The following is an 18,454-nucleotide window of genomic DNA, read 5'->3' as shown; positions in this document are numbered from 1 at the left end:
GTATACAACGATAGCTCACGCACGAACAACTCGAATAATTTGCAGTGTGTAGCGGTGGTTGAATATAACCGCCACCTAGATCCGATTTACAGAGAAATTGCGAAGCGTATAAACAAAAGAATAGCATATAAGAGGCGCAATACTATTTACAACATTCTGCGCAATAGCAAAGACAACATAGACGAAAGGTATGCACCGGGAGTGTATTCTGTCCCGTTAAGAGACCATAGATTTCAAAGGGATCTTATATATATTGGCTCCACCATACGCTCTCTGGATAAACGTATGCGCGAACACAAATATGACATTGAACACAACAGATGCACCACTGCCCTATCTACGTATGCTTCGACCCCCGGCATAAGTGCTAACTTGCAGAACGCGCAAATCATTAAAATGTCACACAGAAGAGAACACGTACGAACTCTAGAAACTTTGGAAATTTATAAAGCAGGATTACGTAATAGCTGTATCAACTATAAGGATGCTATTAATATTTCGGCAGCCTGGAGGTTTGCGTATGAAGCAGAATGCCCCCACAACTCTATGTAAGGTGTTATACATCGTTTACATGTATATGAATAATATTTGTGAATATTTGGGTTCACGTACGTAATGACTAATACGCATGCGCGTAATGAATTTTATACGCAAAGATGTATATGTTCCAAAATGTTTAAATATTTAAGCACAACGATTTTCGAATATCAGAATTTAAAACCTGAGGAAGACTGAGAAAGCAGTCGAAAACGTTAGTTGTTTTCATTAAATATATTTTTACTGGTCAAGTAAAGGTTTTTATGTGTGTTTATATTAAGATTTTATTGTGTTCTGAAGTATTCTACTCTGTAAGAACCATTTCAAAATGAATATTTTCTGTGTTCTGTATTCAATCAAATTATCCTGATGATGGCATCAAAACAATGTTGGAATTACTAGCATTTTTCTATTAATAAATTCAAGCTAATGCCAATAGAACATTATCTTCTTGTAAATTCTTAAAAACATTACTACAGCAAAACTTCTCTAACTCAAATATTTAACTCAAAGAAAATGAAGCACTTGGTAGGTCACACTGGAATAGTTTAGAGATAATGTCTCTAACTTGAATTTCCTTAACTGAAATTTTCTTCAAGTAGAAGGTTTTCATGGTTCCCAAACACTGATTTATATTACTTTCAACTTCCTTGACATAAATTTTAATATTTAATTATCCAAAGAGATCCTAATTATCAATTTCCAGAAAATTTTCAGATAGTTAGTTGTATTTACTGTCCAACACCCATTTTCAAACAATGTTCCAATTTCCACAAAGAACCAATGCTCAGCAAATAATCATGTGTGTAAATATGCCATTGTCACACAACAAATAAATTGGTAAAAGGCAATTTGCAAATCCCAGATGTGTGGAGCTGCCTTAAGCATCCAAGTTGAGAAAAAGCCTCAACAAACATTTAATGCTTCATAATGATAAACTTTCCATTGCTTTAATAAGTTGTGTTATCATTATGTCGTTGGAAGAAAGAAATCAATACAACAGCTTTTAAATAGAATATATAACTTAATAATTTGTATTAATATTTTATTTAAAAATTATCAGTTAACAGCTTTATCACAAGGTTCATTTTTTTAAATATTTCCAAACTTGAATATTTATTGAGTCATTCCTATTTCAAGATGTTTTTGTTTTATAAAGCAAAATCAGCTTTAACACACTGTTGAATTCTTGAATATTTGGTTATTTTGCTAAATATTCAAAAATTTGACAAAGTTTTATTATCCAATTAATAACATAAAATATTAAGGTTGTTGATTACTAGTATTTAGGTTCAACTTAAATGAAACTTTGTATTCCAAGAACACTAGATTTCTACATAGAAAAAATTAAATATATCTATATATTGTCTGAGAACAACAATTGTAAAAAGTAAAGAATGCAATAATTTCAAGTAACAGAAGCTACTTAATAACAGTTTCTTTCATTTTATTTATATTTATATGCAATAAATTCAAAAAGATCTCTTCAGCTGACTGACAGGACTCAGAACAATCAGGACTGACAGGAGGGAGAAGTTATGGCACTATCCCAAACTGAAGTGTGTATAATAAAATTATTATTAGAAACTCTAGAAAATAAATGTATATTTTCTAGAGTTTCTAATTATGCTCTAGAAATGTATGATTTCTAGTGCATAAGAAAAGAAAACAAAATGTGATTAACCAAGAACATATCAGAAGATATAGAAAAACCTGGTAGGTATTAGTTCAAGTACATGGAATTACTTTTCACAGCCTTTCACACAAATTGATTGTTTCATATGATATGCAAACAAAATAAAAATTCTATCCAAGATCAAAAGAAATCTGAAATGTTTCAGCCATGTATATAAAGCACTTTTAGAACACTTCAATAATCATATATATGTTACTGCTAAAGCTCGAAATCCGTTAATGTGTACATTACCTAGCTAATCTGCAGATTAACTAGGGTGATCCGTTAAAGCTGCGAAAATTGTTCAATTTCTCAAATTACCTAGGTAATTTGCAGAGTATCTAGGTAATCTGCACATTAACGGCTTCCGTATCGTTAAAGTTCAAAAGTTTGTTTCTTTCACTTCCTTTCCCCACTCCTTCTTTTTACGTAGATAAATTTAAATCCTAGAATGCAAGCAAGCACCGAATTGGTGAGTAAAATCAAGAAAAGATTCTTCGCAAACCTCTTTAGCGAAGATTTAAAATATAATACGTAGTGTTTTAATAACAAACCAAAGTATGATTCCATAATTGAAGATGTAAAGCAAATAAAAGTTTCCAAGAAGAAAGAATCATCTCGAGATTATCAAATAATTCAAAGGTGTGATGTGTTGACTGTACGAGGCTGTGAAAAACTCATTGAGCCGTTGTCAGATGCGCGAGAAAGGTTTGAAAAAGTTTGTCCATGCCGGAGAATTGTTTGACATTCGATAAAAACTGAAGAAGACCTTGAAAAATTAGAAGATTCACAAGAGACTGTGATTATGAGATCACAGTCAAATCTTACTCAAGAGGACATTCCGTTATCCCCCGCTTCTACAGAATCACCTATAGAAATACAAGAATTTACCGATAGTAATCTTAAACTGCCTTCTATACCGTTGATTGATGATGCAGTCACGAAGAATATTCAGTTACCCTGCACCTCCAAGGAATCGCCTCTGCAAGTTGAAGAAGTCATCACTGAGTTACTCTCAACTTCAGCAGAATCGCCATCACAGTTTCGTACGGAGCCTGTAAAGAGCACTATACAAGACATAGTCTGTATTGTTTGCTCAAAAGCAGCATCAAGTGCTCACAAGTGTAAATCGTGTAATATGTTTGTTCACGCAGTTTGTGGTGAAGTAGATCCTAAAGAGGAAGGGTATGGTAAGAATGTATTGTGCATCATCTGTAAAAAGAATATGGATCAGAAAATACAGCGTGATGAAGCCAAGAAATGTTTAGAAAAGCAAGCAAAGAAAATGTTAGCAGTTTCTAATGCAAAGCACCCAAACGTCGATGAAGGTTTCGCTGTGAGAATTAAAGTACCCGAAGAAGACAGAGCAAAAACTGATGCACGTTCAATTTTAGCTGTGGTTCTTAGTAAAACAGAGGATGGCTTTTATAAACTTGATACTAAAACAGGTATTTTAAAACAATTGTATGCAAAATCTGAATTCAGTGTTTGCAAAGAGAGATTTTTAACGAAAGAAGATGGATGTCCCTGCTGTAGAAATATCTTTACGTCAAACAGCAATAAAACAATCCCTTGGTACTGGGCAGGGTTTCAGAAAATGTGACTGCAAATCTAAATGTACCACAAATAGGCGTGCTTGTCGCAAAAACCAATTGCTACGTAATTCAAAGTGTCACCAATCTTTAGATTGCACTAATAAGTAAGTACAATTTTATCATATGTTTTGCAAATTCATTTCCCTAATTGTAGTAATATTTTAAACCGTTTGATTTTTGTATTAAAGTTTTTTTAATTGATTGATGATTGATTCAATCAACTAATTTGTTGATTGTATTAACTTGATTCTTTAGATATTGAAAATTAAATAAATAACATTATGTTAATTTAAGCGTACAGAAAGAAACGTTGCTGTTGTTCCAGCAAAGATCTTATTTTCACTTTACCGAGTGCCTAGTAGGTAATTAGCAGATTACCTAGATAATTTGAGAAATGGAATAATTTTCGCAGCTTTAACGGATCACCCTAGTTAATCTGCAGATTACCTAGGTAATTTGAGAAATGGAATAATTTTCGCAGCTTTAACGGATCACCCTAGTTAATCTGCAGATTAGCTAGGTAATGTACACATTAACGAATTTCGAGCTTTAGCGGTAACATATATAAAATTTAGAACACTTCAATAATCATATATATAAAATTTCATATTTGTCAGTTTGAACAAATTGCTGCATGGTAAAGTATCATTCTTCTGCAATACTGATCAAGTTATTAAAGCAAGACATTAAAACATTACAGGCTATATCACAGATCTAAATTATGCATAAGCAAAATTTAGATCTGTGATAGAATCAAATACATGCAGATTGATCTGTAATAGAATCAAAACCTGTCAAAGCTGGTTCTGACTACATATGAGAAATTTCCATAGCATTGATCCAGAATAAAATTCTGTCAAAAAAATAGCAAGAAAATGTCATTGTTGATTCATATAGTACTCTGTCTTTTTCTTTAAATCAAGATGAAAATTTTTTTAACCCTAATACTTTTGAACCAATGTTCTAATATAGTTAGAATCTATGTCTCGCTTATAGTATCAATAGTTTGAATCTGTGTTGCACTTCTGTTGCAATGATGCTGGTATCCGAGAATTATTGGAAGTTCAAAAGAACTAAAGAACTAGTTTAAGTGGAATTTCTTGTCTTGCTCTTCAAAAATGCAGAAAACTACTTGTTTAAGGAAATCACACAAATAAAGTTGGTTACCTTTGTTTATTTAACTATTTAGCAAATCTTTCATAAGAGTGTAAATGTAATCCAAATTCATAACTTATTGTAAACAGAATAGTATTCTTAAATTTAAGAATTGGAAATAGCAAACTGTAGCCTGTATATTGAGAATGACATATAGAATAAACTCATTCAGTGAATGAGTTTATTCTATATGAGTTCATTCAGTGAATGAACTCATTGAACAAATTTATATCAAGAACACTTTCAAAACATTTGTTTTATAATACATATAACTAGAGACTTAAGCATCTAATTATGATGTAATGCCTTATCTCTCATCCTTGTTAGCCAATGTGATTGCAGAGGGACCCACTCTTAACTGACCAGTCACTCAGTGGGCTAGGACTTACATTTAAAACCATATCAAACCAGCTACAACTGCATCTCTAAATGAGGCACTCAGGACTTCATTATCAGAGCCATAGACTATGCCCATAGGAATAAAAAAGTTAAAGGAACCAATGGTCTACATACAACCTTTTTAAGATAAAATTTTCCAAAATTGGCCTTAAACTGCTTGTTTAACACAGAATAGACTTAACAGAGAATGCAATGTCATTCCAATACTGCCCCAGAGATAGTTGGTGCAATGACATTTCTCATTTAAGAGCTTTTAGCCATCTCTTACCTACTAAAGTGGGAAAACGGTTGATTTTTAGCACTGTTTTGAAAAATAGTTTCAGATTTTTTTCACTTTTAAACTTTACCCCACTTTTCAGGGTCTCTGAAATTCTAGCAGACAGTCCAATGGTTCCTTTTGACTTTTTTACTCCTATGGCATTATGGTGCAACTACACAGACATGAGCGAGCAAGAATATGTGGCAGAAAGAAGTGACGTTTCACGCTCTTGTCTGTAGTCATAATAAACAAGAGCGAGAAACAGAGAGCGTGAAATGTCATCACCTCTTCTTGCCACATATTCTCACTGGTGCCTGCATAGTCACACCCTTAGTCTGCAGTCCAACACAGTACATCATTCGAAGCCGAATTGATGCCCGTTGAATACAAACATTTACTGATACATTTCTGAAGATGTAATTAGCAGTTTAAAATGGCTAAAAAAGAATTAATGACTTAAAATAATTTACAGAAACACAAAACATATATTTGATTCTTTACTTCTTTTCCTTTATGATTTATATAATAATAATAACTGTTGTATAAGGTAAATATATCAAATGATTGATTATCATCATCAATAGGAGCTCATAAATAAATTTTAATTTATGTTTCACTATTACATTCATTCATAAGGCAAATATGTGTCAAGTGCTTATTTATATGGTGATAAACAGTATTTCATATAACCATTTCTGTTTATTATCATTTTTCATAATCATAAATCAATTATAATAGACGTTTAATTGCGAAAACTTACTAATGAGTAGCAAAACAACTTCAAAACAACTCCACATTAACAGATAACAACAAACACTTAAGATCAGTGTTGCCAACTGAAGAGCGTGAATAATTTTTTTGAATGTAGGGAAATTTCCCTAAATTAGAAATAATATTTAATAAGGTTAATTACAGACAAAAGTTTTTTTTAATTTTTAAATATTTATTTTAAAAAGATGAAGACTTGATTAATAACTTTGATATACTTTTATATATATATATACACACCTACGGCCAGATGGCCGAGCAGGTGGTTAAGGTGACAGTCTACCGCTCTTCGGGTCCCGTAGTCGAATCCAGACAGGTCGAAAAATTCCCAGAAAGCTTTTGGGAGGTGGTCCGTTCGGATATGTCGGGCTCCGTCTCTCACCAACCGGCCGCCTCATTGCGGGCCTAGACGAATCCATAATGGGCTTGCTAAAAGAGAGGCCCTCTTAGTGCCCACAGGGCGAAAAGAGTTTATATGTATACAGTTGAACCTTCTATAAACTGTTGATTTTTCCGTGAGCCGTTCACAGCCCGGCACACGTATTTGTAAAATCCAAGGTACTCGTACAACATGGAATTCATATAAAACGGAAAAATCAACAATTTATAGGAAGGTCGACTGTATATATAAGTAAAATTTATGTATTACTGTATATATATATATATATATACAGTAATACATAAATTTTTAATATTCACTGACTACCAACAAAATTGCTAGAGAGTTGCTCGTCCGGATTTGATTCCGGATCTCCCAAAGATTGATGTCTTCATCTCGGTAATCCGCCCATTAGATTAATAATTAAAACTACCAGTGGTTTGCCGTGACATTTGACGATAGGGAAGCTGTGTTTCTGTAAAAAGCCGACATCCAGGGGCAATCAGTCAATTGCGCGTCAGTGATAGTCTAGGGTCCATTTGTATCGTTTATTCGATAAGCCAGTAAAAACCGTAGACTTCTCTAAGTACATTTTTAATATCACAATTACATTCCGAATCGCTAGCCACGATATAAGGGCTACAATTAAAAATAAAATAATAAAAACTTACTTGGTGAAATAAAATGTGTGGTTGATGTACCGATACATACCTGGTACAAAATATTCTTCAATTGTATGAATATACTTTTAATGAAAATTATAATTAAATATAGCTTTGTAAAGAAACGCACATAAAAATATAAAATATTCTTTACTTTTTAAATCTTAATCTCGAGAACGCAGTTAGAAAATGAAAGTCGAGACCAGATATGGAAAGATTAGGGGCAGGAGGTTCCGATTAACTACATATGAACTTCCTATGCAAGCCAGAAGTTACTTTATATAAATTCAAAACTTTCCTCTGAAAGGAGTTAAATAGATGACAGGCACGACTCTATTGATAACGGAAAACTATGATGTACAGGGGCGAGACACTACAGTACTAATTGTAAGGATGCCGATTGGGGGAGGAGATTTTATTCCCTTACCGTCGGGATGGTCTACAGTTTACGTGTATGTGGGTGGAGGTTTTGAGGAGGCTGCGAAAGAGAAGTTTTTCACAAAGAAACCGTTTATTTTTACTGGTATTTTTACTGGTAGGCTATACCTTGTTACAGAAAACTTTGATAATTCAAGAAACAGTGATTGTCCAATTGCATTTTTGATACTTTTTACATTGCGCCAGAAAGTTGGACTATCTGTTTGTATTCCTTCAGGATAAATTTATTTCCAATGTAGTAAAATACACTATTGGTTTTCTATTTCTTCAATTTGCGATTGATCAAAGGTAGAAAAGTAAACGGTCTGTTAGCTTGATTTAAACAAATAGTTGGATAAAAAATTTTTAAAGTTTTTGCAGTTACAATGTTTGGCGGGATATGTGCCGAAAGTTCTTTGCATGCCTTTTCCAAAAACTTGAAGTAACGAGTTTGTATAGTAAATGCTTTTTCTGCTGAAATATATTTAGATGCCAATTTATCACTTAACAAATTGGAAAACACATCAAAAGTGAACATTTTGAAACGAAATGTACTGGTTCTCAACATTTAAATTTGTTTCCAGGTTCACATACTGAGATTTCGAGATTTTTCTGTGCAAAATAATTTAAAATTGTTACGTTCTTCAAGGATAACACAAAGATATGCCTGTTTTTTTGGAAAAGTAAATTTAATCTTTCATAAATATCAAATACAGTTTATTAGTTCTGACTGAGCATTTAGCTGCTAGTTCTCCTGCGTAGTATTTATCACAAGTCGAAGAAGTTATCTGAAAATGCAATTGTAAAGCATCCCACTGGTTAAGAATTCGCTTTACACGGTTACTTCTTGCTAACCAACATGTGGTTGAAGGGGGAATCATTTACAAGGATTTCTCACTCTCATTAACTCCACACAGATTTGATGCACTGTCTGTTACAACACAAAAATCACTGCTTAATTAATGTCGATGCCCATATCATCAATCAACGAATAATTTAAAAGTTTCATGCAAAGCTTCAACTGCAGTACTGGTGACATTAATCAAACTTAGAAACTATGTTTTTAATTGTAATACCTAACACATAGCAAGTAGCAAAAAATAAAAATCAAGTAGCACGAGTTGTTCAAAAGTAGCAGAATTCTGTTACTTTTCGTCCAATCTGGCAACGCTGTTGAACTCATAACAGATTACGTTCGCCTGTCGAGCGGAATTTTTTTCATTTCGCATGCAGTTCGAAGTCCGAAGCGAATTTTTTGTCAAATTTACGTTCGAACTCTGAAGCATTCTAAGTTATAGTCCTCCGAATTACGAGATACCATTATATATCAAAATTGCGTTAAAAAGTCAAATTTAAGAAGAGCTTAAAATTAAATTAAAATAACGTAATATACCATATATAATCATCGTTATATATAAATTAAATTATCGTTAATATAAATTACCCTATCACACACTTTTAACAAAAAAGAAAAAATAGCAGATGGCGCTGATCTCCAAATGCTTTTCGGCCGTCTGCTGTGACAAGTGATAAACAACCGTAAATATATGGAATGTGGCTAAATAAAGGTTTATTTCTAGATGGAATTATGTTTGGAACAAAGCTTAATATCGTTAAAGTTAGCGTATTATCGAGGATTGCTGTTATTCTACTTCAAGTAAGTACTTCGAGTCGTTAATAACGTATTAATGTGATATAAATAGGCTAAATGACTGGGAATTGGATGAATGCGTCATTTCTCGACTGACAATCATGATTTAATTGTACACGTGGTACATTCACTTAATTATTCGTATACTGTACATATCACATTCTAGCTGTAATTTGGATCCATGATTTTTATTATAATGTAATTATCATAATATATATATATCATATCATGTTATATATAACATGATAAGTTGAAGGTGATGCGTTATAAAGCCATAACAAATACTGTTTTTCTTATTTTTGCACTGTACTTTGCATATAAAAGCATGAGATACATTGCAGTATGAATCAAATGGTACGTCAGTGAACTGCGATGTACTAAAATGTGTTCTGATATGCATCAATGGGTTCATTGGTGCAGTGGCCAATAAACATCCCACTCATCAGACTGTGGATGTGAAGTGTTCTGACAAAGCAACGTGACTACTTCTATTGTTATATCATTAATGCCATTTTTACTATTAATATGTATTAACCAAAGTTATTTTGACAGAGTAACTCTGCAGGTGTATCCTTGTTTGCTTCCTCTATCTTATTGCCAGATTTTTTGGTAAGTTAATTAAGTTGTTCACTGGCTGAGACTGATGCATACTGAATGTACCCATGTTCTTATATGCACCAGCTTGCTTTGGCTTATAAAAGCATTACACTGCTGTGTTGATGTAAATTAAATGTAAATATACTGATACAGTAACTATTTAGTGACATCTCTGTGATAACCATGTTTAAAACTGATCTCATACAAAGTAAAATGCTCACGTTTAAAACTGCTGTCTTGAAATAATCTTTGTTAATGAGGACATTATTTCCAGAACTTGTCTCAATTTTGCCAAGAAAACAAACTAAAGTTTCCCTCTCTAAATCTTCAGCATACAGAATCAATTTCTTTTCAAACAAAATAATTTCCTCTTTAAATAATAAATCTCATCATTATCATGTTTTATTGTAATGGTTGCACGTTGGATAAAACACTTTATAGTAAATCTCGACCATTAACGTATCAAAATATAATAATGGTAATTTCTGGGTTGTCTTTATTTACAATACCTTGTAACTTGTAGTAAACTTGAATGCAAAGATCAAAGCAATTTCTGGATGCATTTCTTGACTGACAAATAATTGTCCATTATTCCATGTTTGCACATCTACATAAAAAACAACTACACGTGCTTTACCTAGATTCTCCACGCCATATTTGTGCTATGCTGTTTGCGGAGGTGTATATAGTTGGCTTGTGTCTGAACATTAATCATATGAAGAGGTTATTTAACAATTCTTGTACGTCATGACCAGAAGATTAAAACACCAATGTTTTAATCTTCTGTTCATAGGCCATCCTCAAGTAAACCAGAAGATTAAAACATTGGTGTTTTAATCTTCTGGTTTACCTGAGGATGGCCTATTGAGTGGGCAAAAACGTTAGTTTGGTTTTAATAAATTATCTCGGCAATTTAAGGTGTATTTTGATGGTCTAATAATTATTTGCCGAGTGCATTCTGTTAATTGTTTACTGTATTTGTTAGTTCCTTTAGTAGAATATTGTGCTTGTATTATAATGATTCATACTTAAAATATTTTTGGTATAATCTGATGTTTAAATCAGGGCTATGGGTTGGTACTATGAGACTGTGGATTTTAGAGGGGAATTTTTAATGAAAGGAAACCTTCCTTTTTTTTCGTTGTTCGAAATTGTCGTAAACACACCCCTTAGAAAAACTCCTCACAGAGTATCGGAGCAGAGGTCTCCTCCAACTATCAACAGTTAGGTGGGAAAGTTGACAATTAGTTGTCAAGAATTACAAGTCATTGTCAACAACGGACTGCTTTCCCACACTAATGCTATAAAAGCACGAGCTACAAGTCAATCTCCATGCAAAGGACTTGGATCCCATCGGAGAAGACATTCAATAGCTGCAGACTCTTCCATACCGTCAGCATCCGCCATACTTTGGTGTATACCGTCCATTCTCGCATAGAGGTATTGTATGTTAGCACTCTGTGAACTCTCTCTCTCTCCCTAGAAACAGGATTAGACGTAACTAACAGCTGCCCTTTGTATATTTGATTCAATGCATTTAACTGCATTGAATCGAGTAGTCTTGTAAGTCTTGTATGTTAACCTTAGCTAACCAATAAATGTTTTATTTGTCGACCTGTCAATCTCTTTTTCCGGAAAGACTCCTGTCCATGTATCAATGCACTCCCCACTCACTTTTTGCCCTCCTAAGCCATCCAACAGATGCAGAGATCGGGCTTTACCAGCCCATGCAGATTAAGTGGTCAGAAGAGATTAACCCCTGCTTATCTCACAGTACACATAATTGGTACTCAGTATGCATTAATAATGGTAAATGATACCATACTGTACAACAATGATTTACAGTGTAGTGATGAAATGTCCTAAATATAAAAATAAAAAGCCTTTGACTCCAGTCTCAATATAAACCAGGGGGTCCTTGCCCTTTTTTGTTCCATGGACCCCTTCTCAGGAAAATGTTTTTAAATCAAAACATAAAAGTGTAAAGGAATCCAGTTTTATTGAAATATAGCAACCAAAATAAAAAATACAATGATTCTTTTTTCACACAAAATTTAAAGTTAAATTATATTATTATTATTTACTTTCCTGTAATTTAAATATATATCAGTGTGAAGATTGTTGTTGTTTATCTTTAATCAAAACATCAAACTGAGATGTGGTATTTGACAAGGCAATATGCATGTCATGTTGGACGTGCATATTGCCAATTGATTTCAACTTTTTGTTTTAATTGTTACAAGTGTTGAAAATCCCAAGTTGCAAATGGAAGCAAAGCTTCCCTAGTTTGTTTTACAAGATGAGGATAGACTTTTTGTAGGGAACAATAGAATTCTCCAAGGCTTTTTGAGTTGTAGCAAGTTTTTTGTCTAACAAGTAAGATCAATAAGTTAACCATTGGTTAAGTCAGTATCTACAGTACAGTTTATATCAGAAAAAAAAAGGATTATGGTGCATGTTTCAATTTTCATGCCAATTTTAGAGAAATGCAACAATTATAATATGATATCTGTTGTTAAAATATTGATAGCTGTTGTTTTTATTTGTAAGCACATATATAACTAATACTACCCTCATTTATTGCATACATTCATAAGTGAAGGAAATGTTAGATTTCAGTAAGAGGTTAGGGGAAAAAAAAGGTAATTTTTTCAGTTTAAGCTCATAGACCCCTAAAATTTTACCATGAACCCAATATAAACATAAACAGTGTCTAGGTTTCTGACTCCATCATAGCCTTGGTTTAAAGTTCAAAACTGCATTAATACAGTATTTTGATTTATTATTTCATTTTTATAAATTTCTGCAAATAAAATGCTTCATTTAAAATAAATATTTTTACCTTTGCTAGGTACTCTTCAATAATATAATACCAGATCATTCACCTGATGTGTTCCAGTCTCCAGTACAAGATGATGTAACTATTGGAGATGTCATTGTCACCAGAATGCTCAGTGGTTTTAAACGATGGGATGCCCAATACTTTCTCCACATTGCGAGATATGGTTATACATATGAAAACACTCTGGCTTTCTTTCCATTTTATCCCTCACTAATTTACTACTTTGCAACTCTTCTTGATAGTTGCTTTAGTTATATTTTAAGTTTCCATTCACTTCTTTTAATTAGTGGAGTTCTGATTAATTTGATGTGCTTTGTCTTATCAGCCATTGCCTTACATGGACTTAGTAATTTAGTTTTGAAGGACAGGAGAGCAGCAGACATAACCGTTCTTTTATTTTGTATTAATCCCGCATCAATTTTTTTCTCTGCATGCTATTCTGAATGCCTTTTTTCCTTTCTGACATTTATGGGAATGTGGCACTTGGAGAAGAATAACAACATAATTGCATCAATTTTATTTGGTTTTAGTAGCATAACTAGATCTAATGGTACTATCTCTAGTTGTTTTGTTTTACATGCAGAGATCAAGAGTTTACATAGCAAGTTACAAATTCTTCATGATTTGCCATTTGAAAAAATAAGATATACTATTCAATGGATCATCACACTTTTCATTAAGTTGTTGATATGCACAATTCCTTTTGTTATATTTCAGTTTTATACTTGTTTATTGTATTGTTTACCCCAGTCTATGAATTTGTCATGGCCAGAAAGTATCAGCGAATATGGTGCACAGAGAAATTACACATTACCCGGAGAAAATCCAGGCAAATGGTGTAATCATAACATTCCATTTTCATATTCATACATTCAAAGTGAATACTGGAATGTTGGTTTCTTAAATTATTACAGATTTAAACAAATACCAAATTTTGTATTGTGTTTCCCAATTGTTTTCATCATGATTTCGGCAGCTGTAAGTTATTACCAAAAAAATAAGAACTTTTGTCTCTCTCTTGGATTTGTTACATATAAAAAGAAAAGTAGAGAGTTCTTTGACAATGAAGATTGTTTTGTATATTTAGTTCATTCTTTTGCATTAACATTAATGTGCTTCCTGTGCATACATGTTCAGGTAAGTTTAATTTATTTTTTCTTAAAGTATACGTATATGATTTTCTTATTTTTTTATTAAACACAGTATACATAAACTTAAATTATTAAATAGCTTTTATATTATTTGAATAAAAATTGTGAAATTGCAGATGAAGACAATGCAACTGTTCATGCTTCAAATTAGTTATACTAACTTTTTCATTAGTTTATTGCAAATTTATCTAATTAAATAGAAAATTTCCAATATGTACAAATTAAACTACTTTTTCTGTTTTAAACAAAGTTTAATGTTAATGAGGTCATGGCAATATATTTTGAATATATGTAACAAAAAGCACTGTACTTAGTTAGCCAACTGATTGAGAATATTTATGAAGTAAATAATGTTCAAATTTGATGTTTATATCCAAAAAACACTCACAAAACAATATCTACAACCTGACAACAGACTCATGCTACTCGAAAGACAACTGATGATAATATTTTTGTCCTTTTCATCATTTTGCAGCAATTATAGTTTTTTCATTTCTTGATGTAGAGCAGCAATTGAATTTAACTTCAAAGTAATAGAGTTAAAACAAATCTCAACATGTTTGAAATATTCTTTATGCATTGAATTAATTGATATATTTTCCTATTTGTATATTTGAATGGTGATAATTTAGTAAAGAAATCTTTGCATTGAGAATTATCAAAAACTAGCTTTACCAAACCAGTAATAAATGGATTTTATTAAACTACTTTTAGAAAACTACTATATTTATTAAACTACAGTAATACCTTGACTTACGCTACCTGGAGTTGTGATTTTCAAATCTTGTTGATTTGTCTTTTGTTTGAGCGCCAAGCAACTCTTGATTACTCACTCCCCCCACACTATTGTTCAGCTTACATGTTCAGACATGTCGCTTGGAATTGACGCACAGCTATACTTTATTTTGTGTTATTTATTTCTGTGTTTGTTATATCTACGGAGACTTGAGAGACTCTACTATGTCATCCAAACGAAGTAGAACTGATTCTTCTGCATCAAACAAGAAAAGAAAAACTTTGTCTTTGGAATGTAAAGCTAACGTTATTAAAGACTTCGATACAAAAATGAAAATTTGTGAATTGGCAAAGAAGTTTGATCTACCAGAATCGACAGTCAGAACAATTATAAAAGGTAAAGAAAAAATTTCGAAGCTGTGAAAAACGCTGTCTTTTAATTCAAGCATCATTCATAAGTGTCATGGTATTATCGCTGAGATGGAAACAATGTTAAAATTATGGTGTGATAATCAAGTAAATGTGAAAAATTGTCCTGTTGATCAGAACATGGTGTGCTCTCAAGCTAAGCTGATTTTTGAGAGATTGAAAGAAGATGCTGGAGAGGTGGCTAAAGATGAAGAGTTTAAAGCTAGTAACAGTTGGTTCAGCCAACTCAAAAGTCATTGTAATTGGCATAACATTGCAGAAAGTGGAGAGGTGACAAGTGCTGATAAAGAGACTGTGCCTTACTATCCAGAAATTCAAAGCTATGATAGATGAAGATGGCTATACCAGCCAACCATATTCAATGTAGACAAGACTGGCCTGTTCTGGAAGATGCCTGAAAGAACTTTTAGTATTTTTGCCACTAAATACAACCAGCTTGCTTCAACTGATGGATCAGGGAGTCATCAAAACATTCAAAGCTTTTTACAGAAGACAATCATTTGCACATCTGCATGAAGCTATGAGACAAAACAATGAGCTCTCTGTTAAAGACTTTTGGAAACAATTCAATGTTTTAGATGCAGTGAGAATCATTGGACAATCTTGGAACGAAGTTTCACAAAAAACTTTAAATGGCATCTGGAAAAAACTGTCCTTTTTTTCACCATTGAAACTCAGGTGGAATCAGTGCCAGAGCCTGATGAAATTGGTAATGTGATTGAAGTTGTCGATCTTGCCAGGCAAATAAATTTAGACGTGGATAGTGATGATGTTCAAGAACTGCTAGATTCCCACAATCAGGAGCTGACAATTGATGAGCTCATAGAAATGCATGAGCATGAGCAAGACATCGAAGAACTTAATTCTTTAGACCCAGTTCAATCAGATCAAATGACTGTTGGAAACTTAACAGAAGGCATCAGTTCAATTGAAAAGGGTTAAAATTTTAGATAATATGGACTCCAACAAAGAGTGCATTTCTTCTATAATACAAAACAAGAAATAAAAAAATTATTAGCATGCTATGAGGAAATTTTGCAGGAGAAAAAAATCTTTGAGTTGTCAGAATTTGTAAGATTTTATGAAGCCTTCAACATCAAAATAACTTTGGTTTACAATTTTAATAATATAATTTGTTATACATATGTATTATCTAAGATTTTATTAAACATTTTTTTCTAACTTATTGTTTTCTTTAGTCTCCGGCCCCAATTAAAAATATTTCGTATGTATTTATATGTGAAATTATACCTCAACTTACGTGGTTATCGCTTGGTCCTATTGCATAAGTTTGGGGTATTACTGTACTTACTACTTTATTTAAACTACTTTTATTAAACTACAATTCTGCTACTAAAAAGTAGCAGTAATGAAAAATTACAGGATGTATAACTGCAAGCAATTGGATATTTTTTGAAAAATAGCATGATTGGGCATTTATCACAATATGTAACAAGAAAAAGTTTGTCCTTTACTACAGCTTTCCAGTAACAACTTCTTTCACTTCTGCTTTACTTTCATATGCCAGGTCAAAAACAATTAATTAATGAATTTTGAACACCCACTGTGATTTTCATCATATTTTCTTGTCCATTTGCAAACCCTCACCACCATTCTACAAGGTATGAAGGAACAATATTGTCTTTGACAAGTCACTGTTCCACACATCTTGATGAGCTGATGGATTTCAGGATTCACTACACCTACTGAAAGGGCTCTCTCCTGAAATTATAATTATTCAAATAATTTTAAACACCTTTCATTAACATATGCACGAAGGTTGTGTTGCAGATGTTCTGATAAGAAGAAAAATGTTTTTGTCAAATACGGCTTAACTGTTCAACAATGGAGAGGGTTTACGCCCCTATAGTTTTCTCCTTGGATCTGTCACTGAGCAGGTGAAACCTTTTTGGCCCACAAAAATCATGCTTCTATTTGAGCTTATTCACAAGACTACTTTTCTATTGACATCATTTAGAAATGCTACTCCACAACTGCTCTGCTGTCAAAATTTGCCGAGTTTAAGTATTGATACTATTAATTGACAGTTAAAGAATGGCCAAGTTTTGTTAGAGGATTGGTGGACATATAAAAGATTGTGTTGTTTGCATGCAGGGATGAATTAGGCCATTGACATGCGATGACTTGTTCTAACCTTTGATTACTCAAGACATTTAAATAGGAATGGGACAAATAGAACACAACATATGGAAGAGTTGCTAACCTATTAGAAGTATATCTTTACTTTGCTGATATCTATTTTACCAAAAGATGGAGAGACAAATGTAACTCATGAAAAAAGATGGCCAAAGACAGTCTGTTTCAATTATCCATTACCTTCAAACAAAGAAAAAGACATAATTTGGCAATACTGAACAAATGCTCTCAATCTGTTCAGTATTGCCAAATAGGATGTTACACTTAAGAGCACTTTGGTTTACAAACCAATGGGTCTCAAACTTTTCTTCTTAATTTTTTATATCCTTGTAATCAATATAAGATGATAATATTTGCTGCACAATTTACACATTTGTTTAATGTGCTAATTTTAAGAAAGAACCATGACAATTTTTAAATTTATATTTATTTAAAAAGAATGTCTTCTAAAATACAATTTTTCACAAAAAAACTAATTCCTAAGAAGGGAGACAAATTACAAAACTGATAATCATCTTAACAGTAATAATTTTGTCTATAATAAACTTAATACATTAAAAAAAAAACATAAGATTGCATGTACAGGTAACCCCCGTATAACACGGTAGTTACGTTCCAAAAAATTGCCGTGTTATGCGAAAAGGAGGGTTAGGTTCCAAAAATTAAAAAACATGCTATTATATTTTCATAATTAAGATAAATATCTTCATTAAAATTTTTTAAGTGATACATATTAACCCTGCGTTAGTGCACTGAGTTTTTTTCCGGCATTAGTGCAGTGGGGCGTTTGTCCACCCCGACATTTTTTTGGGTCCATAAACCATGTAAGTAAAAATTCATAAAGATTTACTCATTTATTTGGTAAAGTCATGTGTCATTATACATATGATTATATTCAGGTATGATTACATATTATATTAGTACATAAATCCACGAAAATAAAAAACAACATTTATCAAAACTCATTACATTAGATCTTATTATTAAACCAATAGTAAAAATCTAAATTGTTTTTTAAGCATTTTTGTCACTCTGATTCAATAGCT

The 18,454-nt window shown here is 32.4% G+C and overlaps 2 protein-coding genes across 2 annotated transcripts in view; one reads left to right on the top strand and one right to left on the bottom strand.

The window, feature by feature from the left end:
- LOC111640529 (transcriptional adapter 3-B-like) overlaps positions 1 to 6,461 on the bottom strand; it is a 50,681-nt gene extending 44,220 nt beyond the window's left edge. The window contains exon 1 of the mRNA XM_023386547.1: positions 6,381 to 6,461. The gene's annotated coding sequence lies outside the window, so the exon portion shown is untranslated. The remainder of the gene's footprint in view (positions 1 to 6,380) is intronic.
- A 2,363-nt stretch (positions 6,462 to 8,824) lies between these two features.
- LOC111640533 (GPI mannosyltransferase 2-like) overlaps positions 8,825 to 18,454 on the top strand; it is a 10,791-nt gene continuing 1,161 nt past the window's right edge. The window contains exons 1-2 of the mRNA XM_023386549.1: positions 8,825 to 9,503; positions 12,946 to 14,073. Of these exons, the coding sequence (XP_023242317.1) occupies positions 9,399 to 9,503; positions 12,946 to 14,073 (1,233 nt within the window). The 5' untranslated portion in view covers positions 8,825 to 9,398. The remainder of the gene's footprint in view (positions 9,504 to 12,945; positions 14,074 to 18,454) is intronic.

The sequence above is a fragment of the Centruroides sculpturatus genome, unplaced genomic scaffold (genome assembly GCF_000671375.1).
Source record: "Centruroides sculpturatus isolate CEXI.00-Female unplaced genomic scaffold, Cexi_2.0 scaffold1173, whole genome shotgun sequence".
Classification (NCBI taxonomy): Eukaryota; Metazoa; Arthropoda; class Arachnida; order Scorpiones; family Buthidae; genus Centruroides; species Centruroides sculpturatus.
This window is presented reverse-complemented; position numbering and strand designations above follow the sequence as displayed.